The 24144-nt window shown below is 46.5% G+C and overlaps 1 protein-coding gene across 1 annotated transcript in view; it reads left to right on the top strand.

Annotated features, from left to right (window-relative positions):
- The first annotated feature begins 251 nt into the window (after positions 1–251).
- The window catches only part of MARCHF4 (membrane associated ring-CH-type finger 4), a 104804-nt gene continuing 80911 nt past the window's right edge, over positions 252–24144 (top strand). The window contains exon 1 of the mRNA XM_012446332.3: positions 252–2987. Coding sequence (XP_012301755.2) covers positions 2469–2987 — 519 coding nt within the window. The 5' untranslated portion in view covers positions 252–2468. The remainder of the gene's footprint in view (positions 2988–24144) is intronic.

A 24144-nucleotide genomic window follows, 5' to 3' on the forward strand; every position in this document is an offset into this window, starting at 1 on the left:
TCTTGTATGTGCAATGAGGGGAGCTGTGATAGTGGACAGCGGGCAGAGACTCTGCAACCAGACCTTCCACACCGACACGTTCCTGCTGAGGGAAAAGGCAAGAGTTAGTGCCTGAATTGCTCTCCTCCCTCCCCGTGCCCTTTCTCCTTCTTTCTTTTACTCTTCACTTCGCTCCCTCCCTCCCTTCCTAAATCCCTCCCTCTCCTCGTTACCTCCCTTTCCTTTGGTCCCTCCCCATCCCCTTCCCTCGCACAGTTCTTCTCTCCTCCTTTTGCTCCCTCTCCCTCTAGCTTCTCTTCCTCTCATCCCCTTTCCCTCCTCCATCCCTCCGCGGCGTCTGCGTCAGGCCCCCACTAGCGTGACGCGCGGGGTCTGGGTGGGAACTGTCCACTCGCCCGGGGTGCTGAATGCAGCAGCGGCGGCGGCGGCGGCGGAGACAGCCGAGAGCCTCCCTCGCTGCAAGAACCCTGTTTCCAGTTCTCGGACGGTCAGCTCGCCGCCCCGCCACCTCCTTTCCAGCGCCACCCCTTTGGGAACTGAGCCGGGGGGGGCAGCGGCGGGTGCTGAGCAACGGCGGAAGACGAGACAACACCTGGCAGCAGCCTGGAATCTGATTTGCTTCCTCTCGGCTTTTATAAGAGATATATTTATATATGGTTTTGGGGAGTCGCGAGAACCAAGCTGGGGCCAAGTGCCGGCTGCCTCCCACCTCGGCCACACTGCTTCGCTCCCCGCTCCCCACCTTCAGCTGGCACCGCAAACAAGCCTTACCTCGTTGCATCTGCGAGGAGAGGTAGCAACAGCGAGCCCAGCCAGCCAGAGGCGGCGGAGAAGAGGAAGGGGCGGGGTGGGGGGGCAGAGAGCGGGCCGAGGCCGCCCTTGGTGGGGGTAGCGGGGGCAGAGCTGCCGAGCGGACCCGGCAGCCGCCCTCCTCCGCCCCCACCCTCCAGAAGCACTCTTGCCTGATTGAGAACCGAATTATTCCACTAGTATTATTTCGTTTTTTATTACCCCCCCCCCTCACTCCCCAGCCGCCCCCATCCCCACGCCTTTCTCGCCTCTGGTTGCATGGCAGCGCTGCCCGGGCGCGGGGGCTCAGGGCTGGCCCCCAGGGAAGGGGGAGGAGGAGGAGGATCATGAAGGCCGGAGTCGCGACCGCGCCGGACGGCGGGCAGCAGCCAGAGGACGAGCCGGAGCAGCCCCCGCCCCGGAGACACCCGGACGCCGAGCAGCAGTCGCCTCCGCCGCCGCCTCAGCAGCAGCAGCTGCGGGCGCGGGCCGACCCGGAGCCGGAGGAGGAGGGCGACCGCGACCCAGAGGAGGACAAGGAGAAGGCGAGGCCACTCGCCCGCCCGGACCTGCCCTTCTCGCGGCTCTTGCCCCTCGCCCGAAGGGACCTTTGATGGAACCGAGGGGAGGGGGCCACGGATTTGCCGACTGCAGCAGGGGTGGGCTGGGGGCTGAGATAATGTAACCACTCCTTTCTCCTGTTCTCTCCCACACGCCCCTCTCCTCTACCCCTATTCTCTGCTCCACCGCCCTCTCACCCCGGTACACACACCCTTCCTCTAGCCAGGATCTTCAAGCTCAGGAAGGAGGCGCCTCTGCAAGGGTTAAACGATCTTTTCTTGTTCTCCCATCCTTTTCCCTCCCCAACCCTGTATTTTTAACCTCCCTTCTCCTAATTGGCTTTCCCCTCTTCTGGGTAGCCCTTTGGCTGCAGAGGCAAAACACAAGCCCCTAGCCCGGTTTCACCTGCAACCCCCTCCCCCACCCAACTGTTCTCTTAAAAGCAACTCTGGTGCTTCTGGGGGTTAATTGCCCCAGTTTTCTGCCCAGGAGAATTAAAACTTCTCCCAATCTTCTCTCCTACCCTACCTTGACTCCCCCTAACCTCTATCACCTGAGAAAAATTATCTTTTCTCTCTCACACATGCAGTCCTCAATTCTTCATTGAGCTAGTTTTCTCTAAGCCTAGCTCAATCCGCTCCAAATTTGATTTACAGTTGTTCCTACCCTTTTATATAAAAGAAAGATTTCTCACTGCCTAGGAATTTGAGAAGAACCCAATAATCCTTTCCTGGGGAACTTTTAAACAATTCGACATTGATCTTAAGGCTCCAGTGGCCCCTCTGCCACACTTCTGTCTATCTCCCTGTTCCTACCAGTGTCCTCAGGTCAAAGGCGGAAAGGAGACACCCTGAACAAAGTTGGAGGTTGGAGTGGGCGTGTGAGGGCAAGAAAAACTTTTTTGTTATTGGGCTTTCCAGGTGGAGTTCAGAATCAGTGACTCACAGTTCTCAGTCCTGGGAGCAATTTATTTGCTTCTTGGAGGGGTTGTAAGAAAAGCCAGTGAGAAAGCAGACTCCCCCCACAACACAGATCCACTGTGGACCCCCAAACCTGTCCTGCCCCCCTCTTTAAAGACTCTGGCCGCCCCTCTTGGGCTCTCTGCTTCCACGGGGCACATGCTGATGCCCCTGTGTGGGCTGCTCTGGTGGTGGTGGTGCTGCTGCTGTGGCTGGTACTGCTGTGGACTGTGTGCTCCAGCCCCCCAGATGTTGCGCCACCAGGGTCTCCTCAAGTGCCGCTGCCGCATGCTCTTCAATGACCTGAAGGTTTTCTTACTGCGGCGCCCTCCTCAAGCGCCCCTGCCCATGCACGGCGACCCCCAGCCCCCCGGTTTGGCGGCCAACAACAACACCCTTCCGGCTCTGGGCGCCGGGGGGTGGGCAGGCTGGAGGGGCCCCCGAGAAGTGGTGGGCAGGGAGCCCCCTCCTGTGCCACCTCCACCCCCCTTGCCACCTTCTTCTGTGGAAGATGACTGGGGTGGCCCAGCCACAGAGCCACCTGCCTCGCTGCTCAGCAGTGCCTCCTCAGATGACTTCTGTAAGGAGAAGACCGAGGATCGCTACTCACTGGGCAGCAGCGTGGACAGTGGTATGAGGACCCCACTCTGCCGCATCTGCTTCCAGGGGCCTGAACAGGTGAGTCCCCTTTTCCCTTCTCCTGCTTCCTGTGGTATTTTCAGGTCTTGCAGATTGCTACTCGCCTGCTTGCCCTGGGGAACCGTTATGTTGTCTCTGGTATGAGGACTCTGTGTTTAAGAGCCCCTCATTGCTGTTTCTTGTGGTTAAGTTTGCCCAGCGAGTGTCTGGTTCCTGGCGGAGCCTGTTTGGTGGTTCGTTTGTGTTCTAGATTTTGCATTTTCCTTCCAATGCTAGTGTCGTAGATTCCATCCCCAAATTTCACAAACATCCTCAGAATAGAAGATCTAGAAGTAATGGAGTGAAGAAACTTGGTGGTACATTCACACTGGTTGCCAAGATATCATTTTATCTAATTTGTCATTAGTAACATTTCCTCCAGCCCACCTTCAGTCCTATATCCCAACTTCTTCCTTCTCTGAGAGTATGCTGAGATCTTGTTCTCTTTCCCTGTTCTCACAGGTTGAAATCCAGTAAGCTTGTTCTTTCACTGTGGGCAGGCTCCTTTCATATCACATTGGCATGCTCAGCATTATGTTCTAGTGACTGAAGAGGAAATGGAGAGGGATTCTAGGTCCAAGACTACATGGTGTGTTAAGACACTTCTTGGCAGACTCAAATCTTTCTATGTTGAAAACAGGCAGGTAAATGGGAAGGGCTTGCAATATCCAAGGGCTTCCAATATTTCTCTTTTCAGACATAAAGTGTATTGACTTAGAAAGTCCTTTAAATGTTCCCCATCCAGAATAAGGGATGCCAGCTCTCTCATGGACCAGAGCTTTCCCAAGTCTAGCAGGTTTTCCCTACCATATTCATTCACATTTTCACAGATACCTCTCCCAAGTTCACCTACAATCTGGTGTCAGCAATGCTGGATGGCATGTGTACATTCTTCAAGAACCATAGAATGTGGCAACACTCTAAAGAATCCCGGATAGAAAGGCTCACCCAGTTAGTGATGCTGAAGAAGGAATATTCAATTGCAAGGTGGGCAAGGTTATGTGTTCCCATAAGCCACTTCTTCAGTAGTTTCCTGAAGAGCAGGAAGACTTCTGGATACTCCTTGAGCAAATGGCAGTGCAGCAGGATGCCAAGCTAGGCTTCGACTGGCTCTGGTTCTTGCTGAGGGTGTGCTCTGTAAGATGCAGGCTTAGCTCGTATTTTCATTTATTTTTTCTCTTTGCTCTCAATAGACAAATAACTTTAGGAACCAGTGATGCCTGGAGCTAAAGCCTGGCATTATGAGGGAAAATGGTATAGATCTCAGTGTGAATAAATGTCTCTGAGATACTGGGGGCTGGATTCTTTCTTCTTGTGACTAAGATTACCTAAGTATCTAATAAAGTGTTGTCCAGAGGTGAAAACTCCTGTTAGGCAAAAAGCTCCAGATTGCCTTTCCTTCAGTCCTTCTCTCCACTTCCAGCACCAGCCTGTGGCAGAGCTAAAGGCTAGAGTGGCTTGGCAGACAAGAGGGTGCCTCACTTTGATATCAGAATCTTGCCCCTCATCAAGTACTTCATACTTTCCAAAATAATTGTTTATTCAGTTCCTAAATTCCTAAAGCGTTTCTTTCATCTCCCATATGGGCTCAGGTCTGCATGTCACAGGGGCTGCTGGGAGTGTGGCTTATGGCAAGAGTACTCTTGTCTCTAGAAAACAGCAGGACTTGGGGGTGCCCTGGGATAATATTTCCCCTGCTGTGTGAACTTCTCCAAATAGCTTTATGCCTCTGGCTTCTTTTCCAACTTACGTGCTTTGGAGACACATTTTCATGCCCCTCTTTCTTCAGAGATGTGTTGGGAGGGTCCAGGAGAGAGCAAGTGTAAAAATATTTTAGAAGATATTTATATATAATGAACAAATGTTTTTAATAACAGAAAGCTGTATTTTATTGAAAAAAGAAAAAAAAAGGATCATTGGCAATATTGTGAAATGCCCTCATGTGATACAAGATCTGGTCAGAGGTTAGAAGCTTTCCTTTCTTGTTCATTATTTTGATGTTGTGTCATAAATAAAGCTTTAAATAAAAAAGCTAACACCAGTAAAGGAATGGGCTCTATTATGTGGGAGGATTAGGGGGCAATGTCTGCATTAAGACTGGATCAAATTAAGCACTTCCTGAATATGATTATTATGTTTTGGGGGTTTACTTTATCTGTGCAGGAGCCAAGAAGCTTTAATTGGATTGTGTTATAGTAGTAATAAGAGCAATGTGAGTACTACATTAGATGTGAAGAACACAGTTTCCCACTTCTTATTTTTTTTTCATAGCATTTCTATGAAGGAGACAAAGGAGAGGAGATAAGGGAAACTCTAGAGAAGGAAGAGAGAGATAGAGACAGAGATAGAGACAGAGGAAACAGCAGAGGAGGAGAGGGAGAGAAAGAGAAGGACAGGGAGGAGGAGGAGGAGGAGGAGGAGGAGAAGGAGGAGGAGGAGGAGGAGGAGGAGAAGGAGAAAGGAGAAGCTAAAATTTCTGTATTTTAGTTTCTGTTCAGGGAGAGAGCTGTCCAGCAATTGTCTACACATGGCCCTGGAGGAAATGTGGTCTGCAATCTTAGTAGCTGAATGTCTTGGTCTTATCTCTGTCCAAAAAGAGGAATTAAGCAGACCCCCACCTCCGCAGTCCCCATCACCTTAATCATCTGCTACTGCTATAGGGGCTGCCAAAAAATGAATATTTGATCTTTTCCTGCCAAGGGCTTGCAATATTTGTGGTGAGGAACAACAAGAGTATCCAGCTAGTTTCACCTTTGCACCTGTCTACAAAGGACTTTGCATCCATTCATTGATGTATGCATTGATTTAACAAATTTTTGGGGACACCTACAGTGTGCCAGTTGCTGTTCCAGACATGAATATTTGGGAGTGAACAAAACAGATGAGATTTCTGCTCTCCTGAACCTGACATTCTAGTAGAGACACAGAAATAGACAAGTAAACTTGTAGGTAAATAAGGTGATTTAAGTGCTGTGGTGCAATTTTAAAAGGAAAATGAGTTAGAAAGAAATGAAAGGGAGGCGGTGGGAAAGGTACCACCACATTAGATTGGGTAATCAGGAAAAACCTTCCTAAGAATACATCATCTGAGCTGACATCTAAATGATGAGAAGGGCCCAGCAATGCATAGCTCTAGGGGAACAGCATTTCAGGTGGAGGAACTAGCAAGTTCAAAAGCATGAATGTGAACCAGCTTAGCACGCTGGAAAAAAAGACAGGAGGAAAGAGAGGGATAGGTGTGAACACTTGCTTTGAGAACCTACTTGGCTCCATGCTGAAAGCTACCGAGTAGCCACTCTCCTCGCTACCATCCATTTATGTTGAAGAGGGGTCAGGACCCATGAGACTATAGAACCAGAGTCCAGCTCACAGCCCCCTCACTCTCCCTTTTTGGTTGAAGCTGCACTAGCCTACTTTGCAGGACAATGTACCATGGTGGTTAAGCCGATCTCTCTGAAGCCAGATGGCCCTGGTTGGAGGCCTGAACAAGTTATACAGCCTGTCTGTGTCTTGGATTCCTGATTTGTTAAACTGGGATAATAATAAATAATAGTCCCCATGGCACAAGATTATTCTGAGCATCAAATCAGTCAATACTATAAGAGCAGTGCCACCATAGTGTTTTGTTATTGTTATTATTACTATCTTAGATGCAAGAGTGTGCTTTTCCTGCCTTATTTAAAAGGAAAAGTGTGCCCCAGCCCACAGGCTGTCAGGAAGCCACTATGATTGTGGCATGGATGTGGACTGTTTCTTGCAGACTTATAATGCTCTAGGCACAGAGTACAGCTTGTCTGTTTCCATCATCAAAGTCTTTATTAAGCACCTACCTCTTGCCTGCTGTTCTACTGGACAAGGTCCAGAGACGTAGGGTAGATGTGGTCCTGCCCTCTGGGAGTGTCACAATCTAACCCAGACATCACAGGGGTTGATAGAGATCAAGAACACACAGACAGTGAGGCTGAGTGAATTACAGTAATATCAGGCACAAGAAAGAGATGCATGTTTAAAAGCAGCTAGTGGGCGGGGTGCCTGTTCAAAAAGACAAGTGGTAGAATTTGCCACTTTATCTGCAGTTAGTTAGAGAAGGCTTCTCTATTGCTGCTGAAGGCCAAATGAGAATATATTTAGGCTGCAAGGCTGAGGTTAGACAGATGGAATCAGAAGAGATTTGTCCCCCACCCCCACACCTGACTGCCATGGTGTTTTTTATCTTTGTGGAACAACCTCCAGGCACTCCGCACATGGCTACCTTGAAAAGAGGTGAATCCGCCTCCCGGCTGGGCAGCTGTGGAGTGCCTAAAGGTAAGTACAAAGATGAAATCCACCACGGCAGTCAGAAGCTAGGGTGGGAGGCCACCTGTTCTGACCCTAATGGAAAGTAGGACATGTGTCTGGAAAAGTGTAGCAGGCTTCATCTGTCTTTTTGTTCTTTCTGGAGTTGGCTTCCCTGGAGTTCTGTATTCAGAAGGGGCAACAATAGTATAGAATGTTCTAGTCAGTGTTTCGGTTAGTTGGGGAATAAGATATGGCTTACAGGGCTGGGGCAATCTGGAGACCCTAAGATGCAATGAGAACTTGGGAATGGAGCTCAGGTAGAGCATTTTAGAAGAGACTTAAATGGTGTACTTAGTCATTTTTGTGCTATGGTTTGATTTCATATTTCTTTGTGTGGTTTTTTAGTATCTGTCTCCACAAGGAAGAGACCCATCCCTAACATTTACAGGCCTCAGGGCAGGAGTATAAATGGACATTCACATACCACGGGCCAAAACTTAAAGTAATAAGTCCAGCTAACAAACTGCTAAACAAAATATATTCTCTCCTCCTTTCCTGAAAAATACTGCTTCAAAACAACCTGAAAGACAGGTTTGAATTTAGAACTTTGAGATGTCTCTGGATTCTGTGCTAGCCAAATGGGGATAACTGTCCTTTGGTCTACAGGACATTCCGATTCTCTTTCCAATGCTGACTCCTGTACCAAGGAGCCTTGGACCAACGTGGATAGACAGTTCAGCTGGCTTGTCCAAGCTCTGTCCATACCATCCCCCAAACAGTGGCACCTTGCTTCAATCTCTGCCCTTGGGCTAGAGAGGGAACAGTTTATGGATCCAAAGAAGAGAGTTCTGCAGGTTCTGGGAGCAAGTTCATGGCTATCTGGACAGGAATTCCAGGGTTCTGGGTAATTGGAGCATATTGCAGAAGAGAGGCAAAGTTCCTTGACCCTTCAGACTCCTTACACTGTGGGGAGAGGTGCAGCTGAAGGGGCAGCAGAGTGGGGTCCTGTAAAGCTAGCGGTGCCCTTGCCTCAGTCTAAGGGAAGCACTGCAAAGGGACTATAAGATCCCTGGAGGAAGTGAACTGTGTATGTTTATTCATTGCTGGATCATCAGCTCTCAACCCACTACCTGGGACCTGCTTCATGCTCTGTGAGTATTTACTGAATGAACCAGCTTCTGGAGCTCATCCAGTGGGCAGCTTCATAGGTAGGAGAACTGGGGGAAAGAGAACATTTAGGAAAAAAATGGTGTCAAATGCTAAAGTTGTGCTCTGCAGAAAGGATCCACAGGGCAGAACCCTGGACAGTGATAGAATTTCCAGGGAAATAAACTTGGGTTTCACTATTAGAACAAACTTTCTATCAAGGCTGTCCCAAAATCTTACAGGCTGCCTTAAAAGGGAAATCTTATGGGGACCTGGGACTAGATAATCCTCAAGATCCCCTTCTGTGCTTGGGACCTGGAATTCATAAATAGGATCATTTTGGGGTCCAGGGAGACTTTTAATTTAAGCAAAAACAGATGATCCCCTCACCCTCTCCAATTCAAGGGGTCATCTCATCTCAGGACATCTAGCCCCAGTATACACATTACATGGCATTACATGAAGATTACAAATATATCTTCAGCAAAGATTGGAAAGGACAGTCTCTGTCTGGTGTTCATAGATCTTAAGTTGTTGCCAGCCACATTGTTGCTGCAATTGTAAATCTTCAGCATCCACAAACCATGATGGAAGAGCAAGTCCTTCATGGTCAATAGGCAACAGATACCATCATGGGCCCAGGGATGCAAGACCATCCTGGGAAAGGGGGAGCCTGGTTACCTCCAAGAGTTGTGAGCTTTCGGTTCCTACTTCTCTGCCAGTCCTGGTCCTACTTAAATTGTAAGCTCCAAGAATCTTTTCTTCACTCACAGCTCTTAACAAAGCTCTAATTCTTTACTGGGAGATGAGGGAAGGATGTTAAAATCCCATCACAGGGTGACGGGCTATTTCACAGATACAGTTATCTTACATGCACGCACTTGCTCACGCATAAACACGAATACAATGTTGAATGCATCTGTCTCACTTTCACAGGCAGAGCTGGGAGTGAGAGGAGTGGAGATGCCTGTGTCTTGACAGTTGTGGAGCAGTTCTCAAATCAATTGTTTGTAGATTCTCTACACACTGTTCACTTTGGAGTAATCTTTCACTTACCAGTGGCAGCCTGGGGTGAGTTGACCAATTTATTGGGTGTGGCTTCTAGCTGAGCACCCTCACCAAGAAAGTTACTTAAGACCAGCAGGGCAGGAAGTTGTGAAATATGGAATTTAGGAGAGGCTGGGAGACAAAAATGAGAGAGACTGGGACTCTGTCTTTCTCCTCTCTTTCTGCCCCTTTTTCCAGCTGGTATGCTGGAAAAGCCCAGCTGTGGCCTGTGAGATGGGGGAGGGAGAGGAGGTTGGAGGGAGAGGAGACACTCAAAGGAGTGTGGGAATGAGCGAGCTGCTGCTTGTTTGCTGGGAAAGAAGCCAAGTTGGAAGTGAGCCTGGATGTAAAGGAGCTGGCAAGTCAATACTGTATGGCCCAAGCTACATACCATCCCCCTCTCGAGATATATCATATGTAAGCCAGAGTTTACATGTGCATATAGAACACATTTGATACCTCCTTCTGTGTATGATAAAAGCAAAGGTGGGGTATACCCAGGGCTGACTGTCTCATGACAAAAGAGCAAAACTGAGTAAGTTACAATTTGAAATCCAGGTAGATGCAAATTGTCAGGGAAAGAAAGGGGGGAGTTTGCAAATATAGGTTCTGTCCAACTCTGTGATCCAAGAATGACCTCATGCCCCACAAAGGGAATACAAGGACTCCAGTCTTGGACTCAGAAAATTGTACTCATGAGGATTTCTGCAGGACTTGTCCATAGAGGTGTTAAGAAGAACAGATTAAATTATTTTTCTCCTTTGTGGAAAAGGTGGTTTTGGACGTGGTTGAATAGAATCAACATCAATGTCTCTGAAAGAACCCTCTTGAAGCCACCCCAGTGGCTAGCATAGTGCTAATCCTTTCCCCTCCCTACTCACACATGTTCACTCCAGATTAATAGTGCCATCTTTGGTCCCTAGAATGTGTGTGGTAGAAGACATATTTGTGTGTGTGTGCATGCACGTGTGCACACGTATGTGTATACACTAAAAGGCCAAGCAACAGGGTATGGATGACCCCTTGCAATCTCATCCAACCTCATTTTCTGTTTCTATAATGACAAATAGTGATGATTCTTGTTCCAGTGATCATAGTGATCATTATCTTGACTTCAGACCATTTTTCCTTATTTTTTGCACTTCCTTCTTCTATTGCAGAATGGTGGGATGAACATGGGCTTTGAAGTCCAAAAGACATGGATTTCACTCCCATTTAGGGCCCTGCCCAGCTGAGTGGTCTTGGGAAACTTATATAACCTCTATGGACCTCGATTTTATTGTTTATAAAACAGAGATAAAATACTGAGTTTGAACACTTGTCAGGAATTGACATGATGCATTAAAGATCTAGGCACACAGCAGCTACTAATTGAATGGGAGCGATATTTACTCCATCCCACCAGTGTGTCTCAGAGACCTGGAATGGAGCCCGCAGATCACACTGTTGCTTTTCTGACTACCCTCTCTCACTGGAGTCTTTAAAAAAATGAGATGTCTAAGGCTATGCTTCCATCACATTAAACCCCAAGCAGTTTTTGTGCTTGACAATCAGGGATGCGTGTTTTGACCCAGTCTCTGTTTAGCAGACTTTCTGCCTCTGTGTTGTCTGACTCAGCTGAACTCTGTCCTCTCTTCCTTGGGTCCCTCACTCCCAACATAGTTGTCTTTATCCATCTCCATCATCACCGTGTCCCTGACAGATCTTTTTTAAGCAGCACTCTCTCCTTGGCAGGAACTACATAGAAAGACACTTTCCTGGACTTTGAGTCCCTAGAGGTCAGGGGCAGACCATGCATACAGACGAGCATGCAGAAGAAGTGGCAGAGGAAACGCTCACCCAGTATGTGAGAGCAAGCAATTTGCATTGAGGGTCCTCCCTGGACTAGTGTTTCTGAAAGCCTGGGATGGGATAGACAGCCCCAGATAGACATGATGTTAAATAACATTGATCCCAAATAAGAACGTTGTTCCCTTTTCAGTTTGCTCTCATGCTTCATGATATGTCTAGGACAAAATCTCACCATAGTGATAATATGTCTTTAACACCTTTCAAATGATGTCAGTCTGCTTTATAAACAAAGAGAGAAGGCATTAGACTCAGAGTCTTCGGACACACACTTACATTTAGCTAGAATTTGTCACCTTGTTTTGTTTGTATATGTGTCTATACTTTTTTTTTTTCTTTTTAATGGGCTTCGTTTTTTTTTTAGAGCAATTTCAGGTTCACAGGAAAATTGAACAGAAAGTACAGAGAGTTCTCATGTACTCCGTCCTACCCCACCATCAACCTCCCTACTTTGGCCAAGCACAGTGGCTCATGCCTGTAATCCTAGCACTTTGGGAGGTTGAAGTGGGAGGATCACTTGAGCCCTGGAGTTTGAGACCAGTCTGGGAAACATAGCAAGATTCCGTCTCTAAGAAAAAAAAAAAAAAAAAAAAAAAAAAAAAACCTCCCACCAGAGTGGAATATTTGTTACAATTGACCCTACATTAACACATCATTATCACCCAAAGTCCACAGATTACATGAAGGTTCACTGTTGGTATTGTACATTGTAAGGGTTTTGACAAAGGTATAGTCACATGTATCCACCATGACAGCATCATATAGAATGGTTTTACTGCCCTAAAAATCTCCTCTGCTCTACCACCTATTCATCTCCCTATTTCTACTCCTGATCTCCCAGCAAAATATTTGGCCTTTTCCAGGATGTCATATAGTTGGAATCATACAGTGTGTAGCCTTTTCAGATTGGCTTTTTCACTTAGTAATATGCATTTAAACTTCCTCCATGTCTCGGTGTCTTTTTGTGGTTGATAGCACATTTCTTCTTAGCGCTGAATAATATTCCATCGCATGGATATCCCAGAGTTTGTCTATTCTTTTTATGGCAAATGGTACCAGTTTTTCATTTATGGCAATGACAAAAAGTCTCCTTTAGAAATAAATTTGTTGAAATAGAAATGTGAGACATTTAAAGGCAAATGTTAAGTTTGAAGAAAATAATAGTATAGATGGTACATGAATACATCAAAAAGTATAAGCGACTGAAGTTATTCTGACCTGGCTACATACTTTAAAGTAATTTTGAAACATCTGTGGACATCAAGAAGTGCTTTAGGAAGGGGATGATACATGGAGTCCCAGGCTGTGATCCCAGGGTAGTGCCCTGGAATCTACATTCTCAATCTCTGGCTTTGAGAATTCCAAAGTAGGTGATTACTTCAGGAATATTGTATATGAGTAGGAAACCAAATGGGGAGAAGAAATGTATTCAGCAGACCTGATGTTCTGGAACAAAAAACAGAGATTTGGGCTCTAGAGCAGGAGAGAAGAGTTAATTGGGAGGGTATGATGTAATAAAAAATGCAAGTTCAGTCATTCTTCACTTGCAGAGTTCAATTGTTAAGGGCAAGATCTGCTATGAAGAAAATGACTTTTTATTCCAAAGCTAGCTTAGGGGAAGAAGTGCAGGCTTCTTGCCTTAAGGATACCACTTCATTTTTAGACCAGAAAGCAGATTCTTTTAGATGGGGTCTCGGCGTGAAAGGTACACAGTGGAGGAAGCAAGCAGGTGGAGGTCTGCATAATTCGTCTTAGTGCCAATCTACTGGGTGGTCAAGCTGGTGACTGCTGGGACCTTCATGGGCAGAACTAGACTGTAAATGTGCTCGAAGCTCTCCAGGTGGGAGAGAATTTTGTAGTGTGCATACTTGGGGTTGTAGATTGACTGTTGCCTCTCCAGGCAACGGGTGGGAGTTCCACTTGAGCTTCTAAGCACATCGTTAGGTGAACTTGCCCTGTAGGGAGTGCCTGATGAAGAGGAGGTAAAAGGCTACAATTGCCTTTCTAAAGGACTAAGTAGGAAGTGGGGAACAGGGGGAAACAGAGAAAAGAGAAAAGAAGAGGATAAAATAATAATTCATTATCTTTTTTTAGAAAAATAGGGTACTTGGTTACAACAGGACCATGTGACTAGGAACTAGTGGCATGTCACCCACGGCAGAGGTAGGAAGGGATGCCTCTTGGATCTCTCTCCTCTCCTGCCTCAGGGATCTGAGAGCTATAAGTCCTAGATGGGATAGCTATGAGATGGAAAAGTCTGACCAACATGGGCTCTGACATGAGGAAAATGCTAACCTATTGTGTTAAGACATTGAAGCTTGGGGGTTTGTCTGTTACCCAGCTAATGTTAATTTCCCCGAGTAATACAACCATAAATTCCCACACCTGAATTATGTTCTGTGGGTATCCTTGACTGAAGACAAATCTAGGGCTTGCTTCCCATTTCTCCGCATTTGGTTTCCTTCTCCTAAGTCCCAGAGCAATGCAACAGATGGTACACAGCTCAATCCCTCACAGTTCATTAAGTCCCAACAATGAAGTGTTTCAGCTCAGGAATGACGTATCACTTTTGTCTTCAAGTCCCTGGCTGGATCTATGAATATGGCTCTGCCTAACAGCAACAAGCGTGGGGAGTATAATACTTCTGGGTGTTTGCAAAAAGAGGAAAGCTTTTTTTTCCAGAGATGGGTAAGTTTTAGAAGTCTCTACCTCAATAATTGTAGAGTGAGTGAATGAATAAGAAAACACATGGCAAGCTTTTAAAACACCTCTTGACCCATATTAAGCATGCAGTAAGTATTACAAGTTATTGTTCTTATTTGCTCTTTTATAAAAAGAGGAGGTTGTGCTCTGGACTATCCAAGCTGCTTCTAGTTCAGCTGTTTTCATTTATGCCTTATGATGCCCTAGTCACACCTGCGGCTGATATAAATCCAATGCCTCCTTCTACCAATAGCAGATGTCTCCCTAGAAAAATGGCCTAAAAATTGGACATTAAAGACTGAAAAGGGAAAAGAATTTGGGAAATAGAAAATGAAGACTGTTCCTGGCATAAGGAAAATAAAAGCAAGGAGTCAGAGACGCTTTTGGAGAAATTAGCAAGGTTGATAAGAACACAGGGCTTGTAGAGCCCTTTCCAGTCTCCCCTTCTCCCTCTGTCCAAAGCGGATGATAGACATGCTTCACGCAGTTCCCCAGGTATAAGTATACTGCATGCGTTGAGATTGACAGGAGTGACACCTGAGCAGTGCAGTGTTGAGTGGGCAGAAAAGTTTCCCCAGTAAGGGCCCTTCAGCATATAAACAGAGTAAATAATCATCAGCACAAACAGCATTGGCCATTCTGCAATGTTCTTGAACACTTCTTAACCTGACACCCCCAAAGAATTGCCTTCGCGCATTGAAGGAATGTGGGTTGTATATTTTGATTTATTCCGTGGTGATCCCTCTAGGAGACACAGATTTAAGCCTCTGTAGAGCAAAAAGAGCTTTCTGGTCCTTGGGTTCTCAGTTCTTCAGCTGGTTTGGAAAACAACTGCCGAAACCGGGCAGTGGCAGGTGAATGAGTGTAGGCAGCCAGTGGGTGTGCAGAGGTGTCCCTTCTGTTGGATGTGTGCTTGCGGGTGGGAGGGAGGAAGAAACTTGAGGCGTTGTGGGAGTAGGCTGGGTCTGCAAGGAATGCAACTTTTTAACACAAAAGGAAAAGGCACTCCAGGGGTTGGCCCATTTGGCTGCTCCAGCCTTTTGTGTATCTTTGTTCGAGGAAGAGCCCAGAGGGTCTGGTCTTTGCAAAGTCAGTGCAGACATTCTGTGCAGTACTTCCTGTCTTATTTCTGGCTTTTTGACATCCATTACGCATTTACCTACAAAAAAGTGAAAAATCAGTTTGAGTATTAGAAGGAGTACGTGAGGTGATTTCAAGGATTTTCTACCCTCAACCAAAAACCAAACTAACAAAAGGCCCACTTATTGGGAAGTGACCCTGGAGAGAGGTTCCTCCTAATTTAAATTAATTTTTGTTCTTCCTACAAATGCAATTCAAGTAAAAAAGGTGTCTTTGACAGGAGGCTGGAATTTACTTCAAAATGATCCAGTGACTATAAATAAAACACAATTGGTTGTGCGTGTCATTGCTGAAGCTGGGTGCTGGGTACATGGGGGGTTTATTCTAATTTTCTAATTTTTTCTCTCTACTTTTATATGTGCTTGAAAATTTCCATATTGTTTGGGTAATAAAAAGATTATAAAAATACAATTATTAGGGCCGGGCGCAGTGGCTCATGCCTGTAATCCTGGCACTTCGGGAGGCCAAGACAGGTGCATCAGTTGAGGTCAGGAGTTTGAGACCAGTCTGACCAACATGATGAAACCCCATCACTACTAAAAATACAAAAATGAGCCAGGTTTGGCAGCCCAAGCCTGTAATCCCAACTACTTGGGAGTCTGAGGCAGGAGAATCTCTTGAACCTGGGAGGCGGAGGTTGCAGTGAGCCGAGATGGTGCCACTGCACTCCAGCCTGGGCAATAAAGTTAGACTCAGTCTCAAAAAAAAAAATACAATTATTAAATAAGTTTCACAAACAGGCAGGTGAAATTAGCTAAGAGTAGGCAAGATAGCTTTGGGCACAATTATGCTGAGGACCAGAGTCAGAGGGGACCTGAGTGGGTCCCACCAGGTATTCACCAGTCTTGCTCAATGAGGGGAATCAATTTGATGACCTCTTAAGGGATCTTCCATCCCCCATGGTGGTGATTTAGAGATGAAAATGTCCCGTTGTCTGTTTCCTTTCTGGTTGACCTGGTCTGGTGGCAGTAAAAGGAGCAGCAACCATTCACTCTGTAGAGGTTGAGTGAACACCACTGGGTGCCAGGCCTCAGGAATGTAGAGATCAGGTGGGGACCTCAGAGTCTAGGGCAAGAGTCTGGTGTGCTGAGAGCAGCCACAAGACACAGTGACTGTCAGGGACCAGGGTTGAATATGTTGTGCTAAAGGACAGCACAGGAGGGGCGACTAGTGGTGCCTGCGAGAGCTAGGGAAGGACCCCAGGTGGGACCGACTTTGAGTGGTCGAGGAAGGATGAATAGGTGGAGTCGAGGCAGTTAAGGAAATTCTCCAGGTCAAAGTGTATGCCAAAATATGGCAATAAGAGATGAACCCTGATTCTCCTCATCAGAAATGTATTCCTTCCTCCTCAGCCTAGTCCTTTCTCTCTCTCATTGCATTTCAATTGCTCTCTGTGCTTTAAGACCCAGAATGTAGGGTAGGGTGCAGAGATGAGAGAGATGTGCTTACTCCTCTCTAGCAACTAGTCCTCTTAAGCCCAGCCTTTCTGGGGTTGGCCCTAATGGCCTTTCTGTAATAGGAGCCTAGGGGTCTGGATGTGCTTGGAGCCACCTGCCTGGGAGCAGTAACACCACACCAGCCATCTTGATTGATTGAATGGAGTTTTTATCTGGAAGCCACCAGGAGGGTCTGGAAGAAACCTTGTGGATTCAGGCGCTTCCTTATCATTTAACATATGCAGAGCCACTAGCTCATGTGTCTGTGGTGGGAGGGAAAAGTAGGCATTGTTTTCCTGATCTTTAGAAGTGAGAAACTGGAGGCTGGGTGCAGTCTCTCATGCCTGTAATCCCAGCACTTTGGGAGGCTGAGGTGGGCATGTCACTTGAGGTCAGGAGTTTGAGACCAGCTTGGCCAACATGGTGAAACCCCTTCTCTACTAAAATACAAAAATTAGCTGGGCATGGTGGTTCTCGCCTGTAATCCCAGCTACTTGGGAAACTGAGGCAAGAGAATCGTCTGAACCTGGGAAGTAGAGGTTGCAGTGAGCTGAGACTGCGCCACTGCACTCTAGCCTAGACGACAGAGTAAGACTCCATCTCAGGGAAAAAAAAAAGAAATAAAGAAAGAAAGGAAAAGAAAGAAACTAGGATCCAGAGAGGTGAGGGGGCATGTTCAAGGTAGAAGGCAAATCCCTAAGCTGGGATTTCCTATTCTCAGGCTGGAAAATATCAGTGAATACATCTGCACCTTTCAGGAGAAATAAATTCTTCCATCTTTCACCCCTTTTCCAGCCTCAGAACTATTCATCTATTCACTTCCCACATATTAATATATTGTAGTAAAGGATTAATTTACCAGAATGTCTAGAGAATGGAAGAGATCAAAGAGAATGGGTGAAAGTTTATGGTCAATTTTATTTTCTAGTGAATTTGGGGCTAACCTCGTAACTTTTATTTTTTGTTGAAAGTCTTTATAAAACATCAGGCTACTTGGCAGTGCATTTGAACATCACCTCAATTTTTTTTATATTGAAGGATTGTTGTTTAAAGTTAGGCTCTGTGGTTAGAAAATGCACAGGAAATGAAGTTCTAGCTTCACAGACTACAGGATATCTTGTAGAAGGTGGTGGGTGGCTTTTATTTAAACTGTGATATCAACTTGTTTTATCTTTCTCCCACACAAGGGGAATAAAATCCCTAGTTCATTCCATCCTGCAAATATTTATTGAGCAGCTGCTTTGTGCCAGAACTGCTTGAAGATTCTGGGTACCATGGTGAATTGGAACACAGCTCCTGTCTTCCTGGTGCTTTGCCAGTCTTGAGACAGCAGGGCAGGAATTAAGATATTGTATGGTAAGGACTGAGGACTGCTCAAGTTGCTATGGGAGGGCAGGCTTGAGGAGGGTCAGGGATGGCTTCTCATAAGACGTGATACCTATGGTAAACCTGAATTTAGGCAAGATAAGAGAGTGGAACGCACTCCAGGTAGAAGGAGGAGCTTTTCCAAAAGCCCAGAGGGTCTGGTCATGGAGGCTCATGTCTGTAATCCTAGCACTTTGGGAGGCCCATGTGGGAGGCTGGCTTGTGCCCAGGAGTTCAAGACCAGCCTGGGCAACATAGTGGGACCCTGTCTCTATTAAAAAACAACAACAAAAAGCAAAAGCTCAGAGGGAGGAAATAAATGTCACCCCCAGGAGGAAGGGAAAGGCCCACTTTGCTTCCATACACTAACACTTGCTCATCCTCCTTTCTCCGCACATGCACCCTGGGCAGTAGGGCTGTGTCGGCCTTGCTGGAGCATCTGCTGGAGCTGCTGAGTTTCTCTTGACTTGGGAGGTCCATCTGAACAGGCTCTAACCTAGCCCAGCCTGGCTTCTACCAGGAGGCTGCCTTACTTAGTCCACTTGAGGAAGGAGGACACAGGAGTCCCTCCATTTGAGGTGATCACTAGGGTGACAACCACGTCAGGCTGCTGAAGACTGCAACAGGTTGACGAAAGGGAGAAACCCCAAGCCCCTGAACGTGTAAAGGTTCCTCCAACATGGTTGGTAAACTTCATCTCTTTCAAGACCCATGAATACTTTTACTTCAGATCTTTTACCTAGAAGCCATTTTCTGGACAGAGAGCCAAAAAAAAAAAAAAAAAATGTCAGAAATGCAGCACATAACCCATAGTTTTCTCAGAACTTGGAATTTTCTAGTCCTTCCCATCATTCTACATTTGCTCATACCTGTAGGGATCTGGTAGATGAACAATCAAGGTACTGTATTTGCCTTTTTTTGGTCTTTGTAAAATTATCATTTCCCAGGTGCCATCAGCATTATTACTACTTATTCTCATGCAGGAAAGGGTTAACAGGTTTTGTTATTTATAGAATAATGCATGTTGGGAAAAGGACCTTCCTTCATCTTTGAGATGAGTCAGTCAAGGTCCAGAGACATTAAGTGAGGTGTCTGTGTTACTGTCGCTAGCCAGGGTAGTATCATTACAAACAAAACAGACAAGGCCTCCACTCTCAAGGAATTTATAACCTAGAAGTGATGTCCAGCAGAACTGTGGGTCCTCAGCTCATGGTAGTGGTCCTGGCGGCCTTGGCCCCTGGGCTGAACTGGACCGGCTTCTTCTTTTTTTATTTTAAAATTTATTTTATTTACTAATTTTTTAAAGGCTAGTCAAGCGAAGTAGTGGGATTGGAGAAGGATCAAAGAAATTCATAACTGGTTGTGGTGAATTAGTTGTAAATACCACTGCACTCAGACCAGCCAAGCTTCTTGGCGTGGTTCTGCTTGGAGCTCGTGCATTCTCTCTGCGGATAAGCCTCCAGCCTCTAGGAAAATGTTGACAATTTCTTCATCAACTTTCATGTCCTTTCTCCACTACATTTCCACTTCAGACATCCAGGAGATCCTTTTCCTTGTGCGTGATGATGCCAGACATCACCGTGCTTCTTTGCATGCTTCCACTCTAGAAACTATTCACTCTGAATAAACAATTACAGGTGAGGTAAGTGCAATGGGAGCTGTTATGCTCCAGAAATATAACAGCGTCCTTCAGATGAAAACTATGAAATTGAGATTATCACCTCTTTCCTCTCCTATGGATGAGAGGCAGACTCAGAGTGTTGGGTAACCTGTTCGTTGGTGGAAGGGCTGGGGTTTGAATTCTGGGCTCCTGGCTCCAAGTTCAATGCTTCTTCTACTGTTTAATTAAGCATAATTAAATTCAGTAGCTATTTTTCAAATACCCGTGATGTGCCAAGTATGGTGCTAGCCCTCGGAATCCAACAAATAAATATGGTTCCCTGTCTCAATAACTTTTCGGTTTAACAAGAGAGGTAAGTGTGTGAGCAAATGATTGTCATAAAAATCATGATGACCATGTTGAGAAAAACCATGTTCCAATAACATCAGGGGCAGAAAACAGGGAGGGGCATGCTCAGATTGCATGAGTCAGAGGCCAGTGGCTTCCTAGACAGCAGAGACCCTAGCTGGTGGTAGGAGCACGTGCAGCAGCAGACCAGAGAGGTGAGGGAGAAGGGGCACACAGGCATCTGTCAAACGAGGTGGCCTGGTGTACACAGAGGAGTGGTACAGTGAGGTGGGGTGGAGGTGTGGTGCAGTAAGGTGGTGTGATGCCATGTGCTGGTGTGGTGTACTGTGATGGTGTAGCACAGTGAGGTGGTATGGCACAGGGTGGTGGTGTGGCACAGTGGTGATGGTGTCATGTGCCACATGGCACATGTGAGTTGTGTGGCATCACATAATGGTGTGGGTAAGGTGGTGTGACACAGTGAGGGGGTGTGACATAGTGAGGGGGTGTGACACAGTGAGGGGGTGTGGCATAGTGAAGGGGTGTGGCATAGTGAGAAGGTGTGACACAGTGAGGGGTGTGGCATAGTGAGGGGGTGTGACATAGTGAGGGGTGTGGCATAGTGAGGGGGTGTGACAGTGAGGGGTGTGGCATAGTGAGGGGGTGTGATACAGTGAGGGGTGGCATAGTGAGGGGGTTGACACAGTGAGGGGGTGTGGCATAGTGAGAAGGTGTGACACAGTGAGGGGTGTGGCATAGTGAGGGGGTGTGACACAGTGAGGGGTGTGGCACAGTGAAGGGGTGTGACACAGTGAGGGGTGTGGCATAGTGAGGGGTGTGACACAGTGAGGGGGTGTGGCATAGTGAGGAGGTGTGACACAGTGAGGGGTGTGGCACAGTGAGGGGGTGTGACACAGTGAGGGGATGTGGCACAGTGAGGGGGTGTGACACAGTGAGGGGTGTGGCATAGTGAAAGGATGTGACACAGTGAGGGGTGTGGCATAATGAGGGGGTGTGACCCAGTGAGGGGGTGTGGCACAGTGAGAGGGTGTGACACAGTGAGGGGTGTGGCATAGTGAGAGGGTGTGATATAGTGAAGTGAAGTGACATATGGGGTGTGGCATAGTGAGGGGGTGTGACATAGGGGGTGTGACATAGGGGGTGTGACATAGTGAGGGGGTGTGACATAGTGAGGGGGTGTGACAGTGAGAGGGTGTGACACAGTGAGGGGGTGTGGCATAGTAAGGGGGTGTGACATAGTGAAGTGACATAATGAGGGGGTGTGGCATAGCGAGGGGGTGTGGCACAGTGGTATGTGGCAGAGTGACGGCGTGTGGCAGAGTGAGGGGGTGTAGCAGTGTGAGGGGGTGTGGCATGATGAGACAGTGAGGCATAGCATGGTTGTGTTGTTGTGGCACAGCACAGTCATATGGCATAGTGTGGTGATGGTGTGGCATAGTACGGTTGTGTTGTGGCATAGTGAGGTCGTGTTGCATCACGTTATCATGTGGCAAAGCAAGATGATGTTGGCAGGTGAAGGAAATCCACTTGCTGAGTGTCAGAAGACAGGAGGGCAAGGCCCAGAGGCCCCTGAGCATGTTCAGTTTTTTGCCTCCACCCACTGTCGCTTGCAGTGAAATTGGGAGGAAAGCATCAGGCTACCACCTGACCCAGTGACCCTATATAATAAAGAGTTTGGCCAGTTCACTCTGCTGCTTCTCATTGCCATGAAAAAATATTAAATGCCCTCAGCACAGTGACAACCAGGCACTCCTAAGGTCTGGCCCTAAGCTCTTGGTCAAGCCTCCAGCCTTATCACCCCAACCTCCCACCAGATACTCTGGCCAGCCCCACTGCCTGCATCTCTAAATAGACTCCATAGCTCTCTGCCATTCATTCCCATTCAAAGATGTTCTTTCTTCGCCCTGGGGCCTCTCTTACTTTACCAGTCCAAGCTCAACCTCCTTTGAGCCCTAGCCTGGCGCACGTCACCTCCCCCATAAAGCCTCCCTCCTGCACTTCACACCATCCCTAGTTGTGCTCCCGCAGCACTCACTGCAGGCAGCCTGCCCTGTTGTCACTATGTACCTACGAAACCTCCATTTCCTTCTCCCAGGTGAACCATGAGCTCAAGGAGCTTGTTCCACGTGTCTAGTTCACCTTTACACAGCCCTGTGCCCAGCAATCACAGAGGCTTAGAAAGGTAATGTAATTACTGCAATCGAAGCCAATCAGGCATTTAGATACCTTCAGAATCCAAGAAAAACTTGTTTTTGTTTTCCTAACCAGTGTTCTCCCCTTTCTGCTAAGACAGGAGAGGAGCGATCCCTGAAACTTATGCTTTTAACCATCTTGTGGTTGGCATGTCATTTTCTCCGTCATTTCTTCAGCACATTGAGCATGTACACTGAATTTGTTACTGCTCCCCACACTGGGAAGGAGTCACTGAGCGATGAGACAAGAGCTTTGCTCTCAAGGAGCTTACCTTTTTGTTCTCAGATACAGAATCTCGAAGATACCAGACCAACCCAAATTGAGGGACAGTCAGCAAAATCACTGATGTCTTCTGGGTATCAAAATCCTGAAAGACAAGAAAGACAGAAGGACTGTGATAGATGGCAGAAGGCCAAGGATAAACAATTAAATGCAATGTGAAATCCTGGAACCAAAAAAAAGGAAGTTAGTAGGAAATTAATCAAGTTTGAATGGAGTCTTTAGTTTGTACATAATTTTCTGATTCTGATAATTGTACAGGGAATATGTCTAATGTTAACGTTACAGGAAAGGGGTCCTGATCCAGACCCCAAAAGAGGGTTCTTGGATCTCTAGCAAGAAAGAATTCAGGGCAAGTCCATAGAGTAAAGTGAAAGCAAGTTTATTAGGAAAGTAAAGGAATAAAGAATGGCTACTTCATAGACAGAGCAGCCCCAAGGGCTACTGGTCGCCCAGTTTGATGGTTATTTCTTGATTATATGCTACGTAGGGGTGGATTATTCATGCCTCCCCTTTTTAGACCACATAGGGTAACTTCCTGATGTTGCGTGGCATCTGTATAAACTGTCATGACACTGGTGGGAGGGTAGCAGTGAGGGCGACCAGAGGTCACTCTTGTCACCATCTTGGTTTTGGTGGGTTTGGGCCAGCTTCTGTACTGCAACCTATTTTATCAGCAAGATCTTTACAACCTGTATCTTGTGCCGACCTCCCATCTCATCATGTCACTAAGAATGCCTTGACTGGCCAGGCGTCGTGGCTCACGCCTATAATCCAGCACTTTGGGGAGTTGAAGTGGGTGGATTACCTGAGGTCGGGCGTTCAAGACCAGCCTGACCAACATGAAGAAACCCTGTCTCTATTAAAAATACAAAATTAGCCAGGCCTGGTGGCACACGCCTGTAATCCCAGCTACTTGGGAGGCTGAGGCAGGAGAATCACTTGACCCAGGAGGCAGAGGTTTCGGTAAGTCGAGATCGTGCCGTTGCACTCCAGCCTGAGCAACAGGAGCAAAACTCCTTCTCAAAAAAAAAAAAAAAAAAAAAAAAGAATGCATTAACCTCCTGAGAATGCAGCCCAGTAAATCTCAGCCTCATTTTACCCAACCCCTATTCAAGATGGAGTGGCTCTGGTTCCAATGCCTCTGACATTAACATTAGGAAAGACTCAATGAGGGGTGTATGAAAACTGTATTTTTGTAATTTTTTGGTAAGTCTAGAAGTAATTCAAAATAAAAAGTTTTTTTTTTTTTTTTTAAAAAGAAACCCATGCATAATCCCCAATTCTTCTCTTTCTTTGCTGTCACCCTTTCTCTGTCAAGGGCATTTTTCAAACAACATGTTCTTCTATGCCTTCTACTCTCTGGATACAGTGTAATGAATGAATTCAAGAGATATTTATACTGCCACCATCTCAGTTCAAGCTACCCTCCTCTCTTGCCCCTGGATTACTAAGCCTTTGTTTTGACTTCCTGCTTTCATTTTTATTTTCTCTGTTCTGTTTTGTACAGAATTGCAGAGTGATTGATCATTTTTCACTCAAATCTGCTTCTTAAAATTGGCTTTAAATTTTTCTGTGGATCCCCTTATCTTAGAATGATGCCACAGCTCTTCGACTTGTTCTACAGTGTCATTCATAGGCTGCCATATTAGTCCGTCCTTACACTGCTATCAAGAAATACCTGGGACTGGGTAATTTACAAGGAAAATAGGTTTAGTAGGCTTGTGGTTCTGCAGGCTGTACAGGAAACATG

Source organism: Aotus nancymaae, unplaced genomic scaffold (assembly GCF_030222135.1).
Source record: "Aotus nancymaae isolate 86718 unplaced genomic scaffold, 86718_ANA_hifiasm-v0.15.2.pri h1tg000008l, whole genome shotgun sequence".
NCBI classification, from domain to species: domain Eukaryota; kingdom Metazoa; phylum Chordata; class Mammalia; order Primates; family Aotidae; genus Aotus; species Aotus nancymaae.